The 12,968-nt window shown below is 41.4% G+C and overlaps 1 protein-coding gene across 4 annotated transcripts in view; it reads left to right on the top strand.

Moving 5' to 3' along the window:
* LOC140196775 (protein phosphatase 3 catalytic subunit alpha) overlaps positions 1-12,968 on the top strand; it is a 283,355-nt gene that overhangs the window by 243,323 nt on the left and 27,064 nt on the right. For all 4 annotated transcript variants that reach the window (XM_072256543.1, XM_072256541.1, XM_072256545.1 and 1 more), the window contains exons 9-10: positions 6,192-6,317; positions 12,694-12,771. In XM_072256543.1, coding sequence (XP_072112644.1) covers positions 6,192-6,317; positions 12,694-12,771 — 204 coding nt within the window. The remainder of the gene's footprint in view (positions 1-6,191; positions 6,318-12,693; positions 12,772-12,968) is intronic.

Genomic DNA, 12,968 nt, shown 5'->3' with positions numbered 1-12,968 from the left:
GGGTCCCATTCTGGCAAAGATCCGAAGTCAGCGTGTAACTCCATGTCAGGGTCTTCAAAAGAACCTTGAAAAAGGGGAAAAAAAGATATGAAAGATGGAAATAGAGCTGTTTCCAAAGATGCAAGCAAAGGAGTTGCGGTAGGTGCCATCAAGTCACTATTAGGTGCCATCCATACCCCTCTCATGCCTCTCTATCCCTCTATACCCCTCTCATCCATCTACTTATCCAAACTTCTCTTGAACCTGCATCCGCCACTTCTGTTGGCAACTCTTTCCACACTTGAATTACCCTCTAAATGAAGAGGCTGCCTCTCAGATTTCCCTTAAATATTTCACTTTTCACCCTAATCTTGTGACCTCTAATTAGTCTCACAAAACCTGAGGGTGAGAAGCATGCATGCGTTAACCCTATTTAAAAGAGCATACATGCTAGGAACAGAATTAGGCCATTTGGCCTGTCGAGTCTGCTCTACCATTTCATCATGGCTGATCCATTTTTCCTCTCAATCACATTCTCTTGCCTTCTTGCTGTAACCTTTCATGCCTGACTAATCAAGACCTATCAATTTCACCTTAAATACATCCAGTGACCTGGCGTCTATAGTTGCCTGTGGCGATGAATTCCACATATTCACCTCCTGGCTAAAGAAATTCCTCCTCATCTTCATTCTACAAAGCTATTCCTCTATTCTGAGGCTCTGTCCTCTGGTCTCCCCCAGTATAGGAAACATCCTCTCCAGAGCCACTCTATCTAACCCTTTTAACATTTAACCTGATAGGTTTCTATGAGATTCCAACCTTATTCTTCAAATTCCAGCAAGTACAGGCCCAGAGCCATCAAACTGTCCTCATATGTTAATCCTTTCATTCCCAGAGTCATTTTTGTGAACCTCCTCTGACTCCTCTCCCAAGTCAGCACATCCTTTCTTAGATAATCAGCCCAAAACTGCACACAATACTCCGTGAGGCCTCACCAGTGCCTTATAAAACCTTAGCATTACATACTTGGTTTTATATTCTAGTCCTTCTGAAATGAACACTAACATTGTGTTTTCCTTCCTCACCATTGACTCAACCTGAACCAAAATTCTTGAGCTGTTTCCTTTATCTTTCTAATCTACTCAATTTTTCCTCTTATGTGTTGACTAAAGTCAGTTATGTTTTCTAAGGCATCGGGAATATAAGTACAACATTCCTGCCCTACCATGGCGCATGTCCCTCCTTTTTTGGCTAAGAGTAGGTCCAGGGCCATTCTATTTTGCAAGGCTACCATCCTAAGGGCAACTACTTCTGTTGTTAGGACTTTCACTTGCGTCTGCACGTCGGTTAGGCCAGTTTCAGACTAAAGGACTTCATTTATACATTATATAATGGAGAGCCTCTTTTCCTAAAAGCGGTGTTTAAAAGCTCTGGTGAGCTTTCAGACACGCTTCATTATATAGACACAGCACACGTAACTAAAAGCACTTAACAATAACATTGCTTGACTGTGAATTTAGACCTAAAATGTAACAAACAACATGACTTTGAACTTGGCCTAAATTTCAACAATCAACAGCATTACGTAAATGCGGCGCCATAACATTTTTCTTTAGACATTATCAGGGACTTTCAGCTAAATTCTAAGAGCAAGGACTTTAGCTGAATTTTAAGAGCATTCACAAGCTATTAGGTTAACCCCTACATATCCAAAGAGTCTTAAATTCTTCCACATATGGCAAAGTTATTTCCCATGGTAGGGGAGTCTAGGACAAGAGGGCATGACTTCAGGATTGAAGGATGTCCCTTAAGGACAGAGATGCGGAGAAATTACTTTAGTCAGCTGGTGGTAAATCTATGGGATTTGTTGCCACGAGCAGCTGTGGAGGCCAAATCTTTGGGTGCATTTAAGGCAGAGATAGATAAGTTCTTGATTAGCCAGAGTATCAAAGGGTATGGGGAGAAGGCAGGGGAGTTGGGATGACTGGAAGAATTAGATCAGCCATGATTGAATGGCAGAGCAGGCTCAATGGGCTGAATGGCCTACTTCTGCTCCTATATCTTATGATCTTATATTAAATGTTGACTGCTTGCAAGATGGGCTAGAGAAGCTGAATGCTGACATCTCTCATTTCCTTCACACAGTTTGGGGTGTTAATTCCTTACTGCACTTCAGCATTACAAGTTGAAAAAGTTGTGAAAAGATTGCACACACAAAATGCTGGAGGAGCTCAGCATGCTTGGCAATATCTGTGGAAGAGGGTAAACAGTTGCCATTTTAAAGGATCTCAGCCTGAAACGTTGACTGTTTACTCATTTCCATAGATGCTGCTTGGCCTGCTGAGTTCCTCCAGCATTTTGTGTGTGCTGGTTTAGATTTCCAGCATCTGCAGATTCTCTTGTGTTTGTGAAAAGATAATCCTGGCCTTAGTTTTTGTTGGAACAGAGTGTAATCACTTTAAGCTTGCTGTGGGCCTTGCTCTTCCTGTGCCTCAACATTGTAATTGTCATGTCCAGTTGCATTTAAAATGAATTGCTAAAGTTGTCTATGTGCAGATCAATGTTACATCTGATGCTTCACTGGCTCAGTCTGTCATGATGCTACTTTGAAGCTGGTCATTAGACTCGTTCTGGCTCTGAACGAGTTTTCTAGTCAGTTCCTACTCTTTCCTCTCAGTCCCCCAGAATTTACTCCTTTTGCAGCTATCTATCCAATGTTGTAGATTCTTATAAAGTCTACTGACACAGCCTTTTCAAATCAAATCAAGTTTAATTATTATTCAAAGCATACATGGATACAGCCGAACGAGACAGTGTTTCTCTGGGGCCAAGGTGCAGAACATTCAAACTAGTAAGCAAACATTCAAAAGTAGCGAGTAACACAATTCAAAATATTGAACAAAAAAGCATATTCACTCAAAAAAAAACATATATAGTCCAAGACCCTGAGTGACATTGTCCAGCAATCGATGATACAGTCTGCCAGCAGTGTACAGACACATGCAATCCAGCCTGTCATTCCACTGCTCAAACATGGGAGGGCAGCATCAACAGGCGAGGCCAGGTCCCAACCGAGCTCAACCAAATTGTGCACTCCAGTTCATAGCTACCACTGCTTAACCATTCACTTTCAAGCTGGGAATTCTGGTTACCAGTCCTCTGTCATGGGAAACAGTTACATTTGTTTTTAAATCTTTTAACCACCAGGCTGTTCTGAAAACAGAGAAGGTAACGGGATTGGATCAGTAATTCAGAGGCCAGGCAAATGGGATGAGTGTAGGTGGACAAAAAGATGAGTATAGACTTGTTTTGTGTTGAACCACTGTGACTCAGGCCGCTCATCTGATGCAATTAGGAATAGGCAGCAAATACCACCTTATTCCAAAGAATTATAGCAGAGTAACCAAAGCTCAACACGTTGCTCCAAGTGCAGCTTCACCTGCATCCTGTACTATGCACTGTGTCCTCCCAACTTTCATACTCAGTACAGTACTGTGATTCATTAAGGCCAGCATGCCAAAAGCTGCCTTCATCCTGAATATGACTCTACTTTCAGTAAACCATGTACATGTACTCTAAGTAGGGTTGCCAACTGTCCCATATTAGCCAGGACATCCCGTATATTGGGCTAAATTGGTTTGTCCCATATGGGACTGCCCTTGTCCCGTATTTCCCCTGCTAAGGTAGAGCGTTCCTATGAAACCTTTCATAAGCCGAAATGGCGTAAAGCGAAGAAGCAATTACCATTAATTTATATGGGAAAAATTTTTGAGCGTTCCCAGACCCAAAAAAAACCTATCAACTCATACCAAATAACACATAAAACCTAAAATAACACTAACACATAGTAAAAGCAGGAATGATATGATAAATACGCAGCCTGTATAAAGTAGAGATAACGTATGTACAGTGTAGTTTCTCTTAACAGAATCAGGAAGATTAAGCCAAAACGGATTTGTAGAAAAAAATTGGCACGTACACACATGCGCACACAGGTGCCCACGCAAAGCTTCATGGTCATGGTAGTCTTTCTCAGGGTAAACACAAGTGTCCCATATTTGACTGCTACTTTTGTCCCTTATTAGGGGGTTGAGAAAGTTGGCAACCCTAACTCCAAGGTCCTTCTGTTTTGTAACATTCTGCAGGGCCCTGTTGTTCACTGCAGAAGTGTTGCCTGGATTTGACTTCCCAAAATGCAACACCTCACATTAATCAGAATTAAACTCCATTTTGACAATGTATTAAAGAACAATATGGTTTCCCTGATTCTACGTAAATGAAGGTTGCTTCTGTCTCATGTTATGAAAACTTAGTTAATTTCAATATACTCAGCTGTAAAATGAAATGGTAGCAGCCTAGGTTACCACTGAACAAAAGTTAAGTGAAGCAGGTAGTAGACATAGATATGGTAAACTCCTCAATCTACACATTTGTACGAACACATGAAGTTGCTTTGATGAAAGTGTTATTTAGATTACACAAAATGGAAATGTTTAAAATTTCCACATTCACTGTTAGAGCTGCACTGACCCCTAGTGTCCAGTGACACTCACCCTGTGATCTTTGGATTACACAAAATTTAAACAAAATTGCTGGCATGATGTACATTGATTTTTCAGCTTGCAGTTCTTTCCTAAGTGTGTAATTTTGCCATTGAATCCTTCCCTGAGTTGGCACTTGCCTGAACCAAACTAGACTGGGACCCATTTTTTCCTATTTTGTTTTCTCTCCTATCATCAACTGTCAATCCACGGCAGTTTGTTGCCCTGTTTTCATGTGAATTCATTGTGTTTATTCTTATAAGAATACATTGTGAGTTATTTGTGAAATTCCTGCAAACCTTTTTTGTGCACTAGTGATTTGACTATACAAATCTTGCTCAGTCTGACAAAACAATCTCACCTACATGAATGACTTCTTAAAAAACTTCTTTTTCTCTGGGTGTGGTCATCAAGGGCAAGGGTAGTATTTATTGCCCATTCCTAAATGCCCTTGAAGTCATGATGAGCCACCATCAGAACCACTGCAACCCTTTGTTGAAAGTGTCCCCCAGTGGTTGGGGAGGGGGGGAGGTTCCAAGAATTTTTGGGAATGTTGAAGGAATTTGTATCATTAGTGCCATTTGTGAAATCCATATATAGCATGGAAAGAAAATTAAATTTAGTGAGAAATTTGCCATTGTTAAACTCATACCTAATAATCTACCTCAAAGTTTAATCTGTTAGAAAACACAATTATAGCGACATACTATGCCCAGTGCGAACTCCTGGTCGCTCAGTCTCTTGCTGCCTGCTACCGAGAATGATCAGCCCTATTTTTTTTTGGGCATTAGGATGTGCCATCCTTAATTACTCACAAAGTTAACTTAAGACTACACATGAATCAGAATATGATGCACCCCACAATGTAGTTACCATCATATTACAAAATAATTTATCTTTAATATAGTATATATACACCATTTACTCAACCCCTCTATAAAGAAATGAACATTCCACCATGTTTGCGGGGAAAGCACCATAAACCCAACCCTTTAGGACCCCTTAGTAGAATATATCGGAGGAGGGGTGTGAGGAGACATTCAAGTGCATTTACCAAGCGTTCTCTGTCATAGTCCTTATGGTAGCTGGAGCATAACCATCATATTATGTTAAAAGAACTCACCTGAGTGGAAGTAACAGTGTGGTTGTAATCTAAAGTGTGTTGCCTGCAGATGTGGCAAGGCTGTTTCCATAGTTGCCTTCCAAAGGGTTTTGTTCAAATGTGTCTTAAGGAAGAAGTGTGTTATGCCACAGAGAAAGAGCCAGACATAGTTTAATCTGAAAGTGAGTTGGCACAGATGTGATGGGCTGAATGGTCTTCTTTGTCCTATAACTATTTTGATTCTGTTTTCTCTTTCTAAATAATTCTCAAACCTGGGGAATGCCTAGAAGGAAACCATTGGAAAGTTAGCTCTTGAATCTGTCCAGTTCCACCCTCCCCAGGTCAAATCTGTCTGCAGGTACAATAATTTGTTATTTGGTGATAACTTGACAATATGCTGCATCTTGTACCTTGCCATGCTGTTGTTTCTATTTTGGAATAAGGTGAGTGGTGCAACTAGTTATATTTAACTGCCTAGTCTATATACTTGATTGTACTCACTGTTGCATATTGGCTTTTCAATCTTGCTGGGGGGGAACCTTTATTCATTTCACTTTTTTTCTTTCCAGCTGCAGTTTTGAAATATGAGAACAACGTTATGAATATCAGGCAGTTCAACTGTTCCCCACATCCCTACTGGTTGCCCAACTTCATGGATGTCTTCACCTGGTCCTTGCCATTTGTTGGGGAGAAAGGTTTGTAACTTGCCTCTGTATGTTGACTGGTGATGAGCCCATGTCCCAGTAAAGCCATTTGTGCTCATTATCCAAACTGATTCTCTGATGTAGGACCAGGGAAGAACTGTAGGTGGTACTGAGGGTGTGCCATACCACTCTCCCCACACACACACCCCTACCCTACCCTACCCCTATCCCACCCCACTCCATCCCATCCACATTTCCTCACTTTCAGGGATCATTTATCTATTGCAACTTGAATTTGCTCTCTAAGCCGACTGGATCTTGTCAAGCAGATACAGCGTAAGCATAGCTGTGGCAGTGAACCTCCAGAAACTGCATTATGATTTACCTTCTCCGCTGTTTTGATTTGCATTGACTGAATTGCTACAACTTCCTGAACTTTAAAACATTCTGCATTTGCCTATTAAACAGCATAGAAGGCTAGGACTGGAGAAGAAGAATAACAACAATTTGCATTTGTGAGATACTTTCAACCTGGATGCTTCACTTGGAAAATAATAATGCCAAACTTGTCAGTGAGCCACAGCAAATATCAGGACTTTCTTTATAGATTTATTCAAGAGATGTGGGATTCACAGGCTGAGTTTGCATTTAATTGTCCATCCCTAGTTGCTCTTGAGAAGATAGTAGCAGCTGCTGTTCTTGAGGTGTGGGTGTTTAGAATTATCTTAGAAACAGCAGTGATGTTTGGGGAAGAATTTACAGTGCTTTGGGTCTCAGCAGTGATGCCCTCACAGCTGTACAGGTACCTGAGGTAGACCTACAACTGAAACCAGATGCTGAGAGGCATGTATAGTTTTGGTTCATTCAGTGATTCTATGAATGAATGGGATAGTTGCATCTCAACTCTTTAGAATTTGCAGAATGTGAATTCATTTTATAAATACAAATCTTTGAAGGGGATTGGCAGGTAAATTGCTGATGGTGGAACCAAAAATGAGAGGTATAATTCAGAGCAAGGGTTGTCTGTTTAAAGCTGAAAGGAAATTTCTTCTCTAAGGATAATAAATCTTTGGAGTTCTCTATTCAGGAGCTGAGAATGTTGAGAGATGGACTTCTGTAGTATTGAGGGTTATGGAGAATAGACAGCAGAGTGGAACTGAAGCAGAAATCAGGTGGTCCATACGATATAAAATGGCAAGGCAGGTTAGAGAGACATAGAACAGTACAGCACAGTACAAGTCCTTTGGCCCATGATGTGATACTGACCTTTTAAATTCATCATCATCATGGCTTGGCTTCGCAAACAAAGATTTAGGAAGAGGGCTGCCCATGTCTTCTGCAGGCTCACTGGTGGCTAACGAGGCCAATATGGGACAGGCAGACCCAGTCACAGCGGCTGCAAGGATGGTTGTAGACGTGGGCGTGTCCTTCAGCCTGCACAATGGTATTTTAGGTGGAGTGCAGTGTGCATGGTACTGGCCCCACCCTTTACACCCAGGGTTCATCTGCCATAGCCTAGCAAGCTGGGACGGTGACAGCGAGGTCCTCGGGTCGTAGGATTTACGTCGGAATGTCCTTCTCCTAGGTGGATGGCCTGACAAGGCTAACGAGCCCTACCTGCCCGGGTTTGGATTCAGAGTTGTCCTTCTCTTAGGCTGGCTGCCAACCAAGGCTAACAAGCCCAGCCTACCCATCCAGTTATACCACTGGACACTCGGTCGCACCATGAAATAGCAAGCTCAGTGGAAACAAGGGGCACCGACGAGAAGGTGTTGCTATGGACTCAGTAATGTAGGAGAGGCTATTTGCAGTGGCCTCCTGCCTAGCAGGCCAGACAGTGACCACGCAGCGATCAGTACACCTGGAAAGGAGAGGCGATGTATTGCGCGTACACTTTCCCTGGGTGAGTGGGGCATCAGGCCCAGATCTCACTCACCCCCCATGATTACCCCATGATTAACCTGACCTTTCCCTCTTATAGAGCACGTAAGCTTCCATTTATCTTTAATTAATGTGCCTATCTAGGTATCTTAAATGTCCTTAATGTATCAGCCTCTACCGCTAGCTCTGGTAGTGCATTCCAGGCACTTGCCACTCTGTGCTTCTTAAACAAAAAAACAACTACCTCTGACGTCTCCTCTAAACTTTTCTTCGCTCATCTTAAAATTATGTCCTATGTTATTAGCCATTGGTGTCCTGTGAAAAAGGTGATGCCTGTCCATTTTACCTACATCTGCCTCTTATAGTCTTGCATAGCTCTATCAAGTTGTCTCTATCAAAACCATGGCTTACTTCTATTTCTGCTGAGCATTAGGAATGTAAGGTGCTGAAGAATGCTGAGTCAAAGGAGTACAGAAATCTTGGTGACTGTGGTTCAGAGCAGTAGAGGAATTTGAAAACAAAGATGAACTGAATAGAAAAAAAATCCCTTCAACACCAGGATAGGATTAATCAAGCTCTAAACATTCTCCTTAGCCAAGAGCAGGGGTAGCTTCAACTATGTGTGGATAGCGTACAAAGTTGTTGTGGATCGCATAGAAGACTGTCATAGGTTACAGTGGGACATTGACAGGATGCAGAGCTGGGCTGAGAAGTGGTTCATGGAGTTCAGATTAGTAAAGTATGAAGGGATTCACTTTGGAAGGTTGAATTTGAAGGTAGAATACAAGTTTAATGGCATGATTCTTAGCGTGGAGGAACAGACTGATCTTGGGGTCCACGTCTGTAGATCCTTCTACGTTGTTGTGCAAATTCATAGGATGTCTTCATTAATCAGGGGATGGAATTCAAGATCCATAAGGTAATGTGGCAGTTTTATAGAATTGGGCTAGACCACACTTGGAATATTGTGTTCAGTTCTGGTCACCTCATTAAAGGAAGGATGTAGAAGCTTTAGTGAGGGTGCCCTGGTCAAAATTTCTGTTATTGTGAATAGCTAAGTGAGTAAAAGATGACCTGATTTCCTAAAAACATAAAGTTAAAGATGACACATTTCTTTAATATTTTAAGCAAGATTACTTTTTTTATTTCCATCTTTTACAGTTTCAAAATAACAAAAAAGGAAAAGGGCCCGAAGCAAAAGTTTGGGCACCCTCCATGGTCAGTACTTAGTAACACTCCCTTTGGCAAGTATCACAGCTTGTAAACGCTTTCTGTAGCCAGCTAAGAGTCTTTCAATTCTTGTTTGGGAGATTTTTGCCCATCCTTCCTTGCAAAAGCCTTCTAGTTCTGTGAGATTCTTGGGCCATCTTGCATGCACTGCTCTTTTGAAGTCTATCCACAGATTTTCGACGATGTTTAGGTTGGGGGACTGTGAGGGCTATGGCAAAATCTTCAGCTTGCGCCTCTTGAGGTAGTCCATTGTGGATTTTGAGGTGTGTTTAGGATCATTATCCTGTTGTAGAAGCCATCCTCTTTTCATCTTCAGCTTTTTTACAGACGATGTGATGTTTGCTTCCAGAATTTGCTGGTATTTAATTGAATTCATTCTTCCTTCTACCAGTGAAATGTTCCCCGTGCCACTGGCTGCATCACAAGCCCAAAACATGATCGATCCACCCCTGTGCTTAACAGTTGGAGAAGTGTTCTTTTCATGAAATTCTGCACCCTTTTTTCTCCAAACATACCTTTGCTCATTGCAGCCAAGAAGTTCTATTTTAACTTCAGTCCACAGGATTTGTTTTCAAAATGCATTGGGCTTGCTTAGATGTCCCTTTGCAAACTTCTGACGCTGAATTTTGTGGTGAGGACGCAGGAAAGGTTTTCTTCTGATGACTCTTAACATAAAGGTCATATTTGTGCAGGTGTTGCTGAACAGTAGAACCAGTGCACCACCACTCCAGAGTCTGCTAAATCTTCCTGAAGGTCTTTTGCAGTCAAACGGGTGTTTTGATTTGCCTTTCTAGCAATTCTACGAGCAGTTCTCTCGGAAAGTTTTCTTGGTCTTCCAGACCTGAACTTGACCTCCACCGTTCCTGTTAACTGCCATTTCTTAATTACATTACGAACTGAGGAAAATGCTACCTGAAAATGCATTGCTTTCTTATAGCCTTCTCCTGCTTTAATTTTCAGAGTGCAAGGCAGCTGCTTAGAGGAGCCCATGGCTCCTGATTGTTGGGACAGGGTTTGAGGAGTCAGGGTATTTATAAAGCTTTGAAATTTGCATCACCTGGCATTTCCTAACGACTGTTAATAAGCTAATTAAGGTCTGAGACCTTGGTAAAAGTTATCTGAGAGCTCAAATCTCTTGGGGTGTCCAAACTTTTTGCATGGTGCTCCTTTTCTTTTTTTTACTCTAAAATTGTACAAAACAAAAATAATACACTAATCTTGCTTAAAATGTTGAAAATAATGTTTCATCTTTAACTTTATGACTTTTGGAGATCAGTTCATCTTCTACTCACTTAACTATTCACAGTAGCAGAAATTTTGACCGGGGTGCCCAAACTTTTGCATGCTACTGTAGGTGAGTTCTTTTAGACAGTATGGTGAGTTTGTGGATTGCCTTGCTGGGGTTGTGGTAGAGGTAGATACACTAGTATTAGGTTAAAAGGTCGGCACAAATTTGTGGGCCATCGTACAGGTGGCCCCCGTTTTCCAAACATTCGCTTTACGACACCTCGCTGTTACGAAAGACCTACATTAGTTGCCTGTTTTCACTAACAGGTGTTTTCACTGTTACAAAAATAGGCAGCACGTGCCAGAACAGCCAAGCTCCTCCCCCAGAACTGTATTCTAGCCAGCATTGCTTAAACACGTGCTTTATTTCGATTTATTTTGTGCATCTGTTAGCAAGATGAGTTCTAAGGTATCGGAAAAGCCTAAAAGATCTTGTAAGGGTGTTACACTTAGTGTAAAACTAGACATAATTAAGCGTTTCGATCGTGGTGAACGAAGTAAGGATATTGTCCGTGCGTTGAACTTGCCTGCGTCCACCATTAGCACTATTTATACGCAGAGAGAGAGACCCTGAGAGCTGCCAATGTTTTTGTTGGTTCTGCTCGTAGCAAAGTGGTCTCTCTTGGTCGGCATCCAATAATGGATAAAATGGAAGGTCTATTGCTTGAGTGGATTGATGGGTGTACAAAGCGTGGTGTTCTGTTAAGTTTTTTTTATACTTAAGGAGAAATCAGTCAGTCTTTTTAATAAGCTGAAACAGAAAGTACTGGACGATGGTGATGAAAGTGTTGCAAAAGTGGAATTTAAAGGTAGTCATGGGTGGTTTGATCGGTTTCTGAGGCGAGGGTAGCTTCATAGTTTAAGCAGTGGTCCCCAACCTCCAGGCCGTGGACCGATACATTGCCGCGAAGAATGCAGTGGTGCAGCGGTAGTCGGAACGCACCCAGCACATCTTTAAGAAAAAAGCCAAAAGAAAGAAGCTAATTAATTAGGTGCCGCCCGGCACATAAATGTCGGCCCAGATCAGGGGTGATTGTGTCAGATGGTTATTCATATAAGCAAGTGTTTAACTGTGACGAAACTGCAATTTATTCGAGTCTTCCCGATTCTGGTAAGTGAAACTACACTGTACATACGTTATTTCTATTTTATATAGGCTGTGTATTTGTCATATCATTCCTGCTTTTACTATATGTTACTGATATTTAGATTTTATGTGTTATTTGGCATGATTTTGTAAGTTATTGTTTGGGTCTAGGAACAGAAATTTTTCCCATATTAATAAATGGTAATTGCTTATTCACTTTATGACATTCCAGCTTACGAACTGTTTCATAGGAACGCTCTACCTTTGGATAGCGGGGGAAACCTGTATTTAGTTCTATTTAGTCTTGTTCTGTGGATAACTAGCTGTTAGAAAATTAAAACTTGAAATTTTGCACTTTGGGGCCAAGATCGATGTAGAGGGGAGGGGCAGGTGGCTAGCATGGAGGGAGGGGTAAGTAGGTCTCATACTGCAAGAGCAGACTTGAGTAACATACCTTTTAAAATCCATAGTTTGTGTGTGCTGGTTAATTTGCGATTTGAACACACAGTTTAAAGGAAAGGAGCTTCAACAGTTTATGGTGTGTTGAGTTGCACCATTTGACACCTTTAATGAGAACGGTTACATTTAGCTGCTGCTCTGTGTTTTGGAGGTGCTGAGCTCAGTGGTAGAGTGATGAGAGATGTGAACTTTCCCCAGTTAATGAATATTTTCACCTAATTAGGAAAAAAAATCATTGCAAAGAGAGTGTATCTCTTGCATGCTGAGTCATTGCCACTAGAGAAATAATGAAGCACATAGAATTCAGTGAAAGTAATCCATCTGCTACAATTTGAAAGCTCGCAGTATTGCCCGACCTTCTCTCTGGCCCACTTACACCTTGGACATGTGTTCCTCCATCTTCTGTTGCTGTGGATTGATGTGGGTTTGTTTGTGGTACAAGTGTTTTTTTTAAACTAACTGTTCTATCCGTCTTTCTCCTAGTGACTGAGATGTTGGTGAATGTGCTCAATATCTGTTCTGATGATGAACTCATTTCAGAAGGAGACGATGGTTTTGATGGTGAGCAGTTAATTGAATATATTGTTACCACTGGCAAAATAAAATCTGCTTTTGCTCAGATCTTTCTCCTGCAGCTTCCCATGAAACCAAAATCCTCTTCTGTCCCTGGTTCATTCATAGTATTGCTCATTCCCCACTACCTGTTTTTCAACATTTTTTCCTAATGATTTTAATTTTCAACTTTTTGCGTTCTAACC

This window comes from Mobula birostris, chromosome 4, assembly GCF_030028105.1.
Source record: "Mobula birostris isolate sMobBir1 chromosome 4, sMobBir1.hap1, whole genome shotgun sequence".
Taxonomy (NCBI): domain Eukaryota; kingdom Metazoa; phylum Chordata; class Chondrichthyes; order Myliobatiformes; family Myliobatidae; genus Mobula; species Mobula birostris.
The sequence above is the reverse complement of the archived record's forward strand: the minus strand, read 5'-3'. Positions and strand labels throughout refer to the sequence as shown.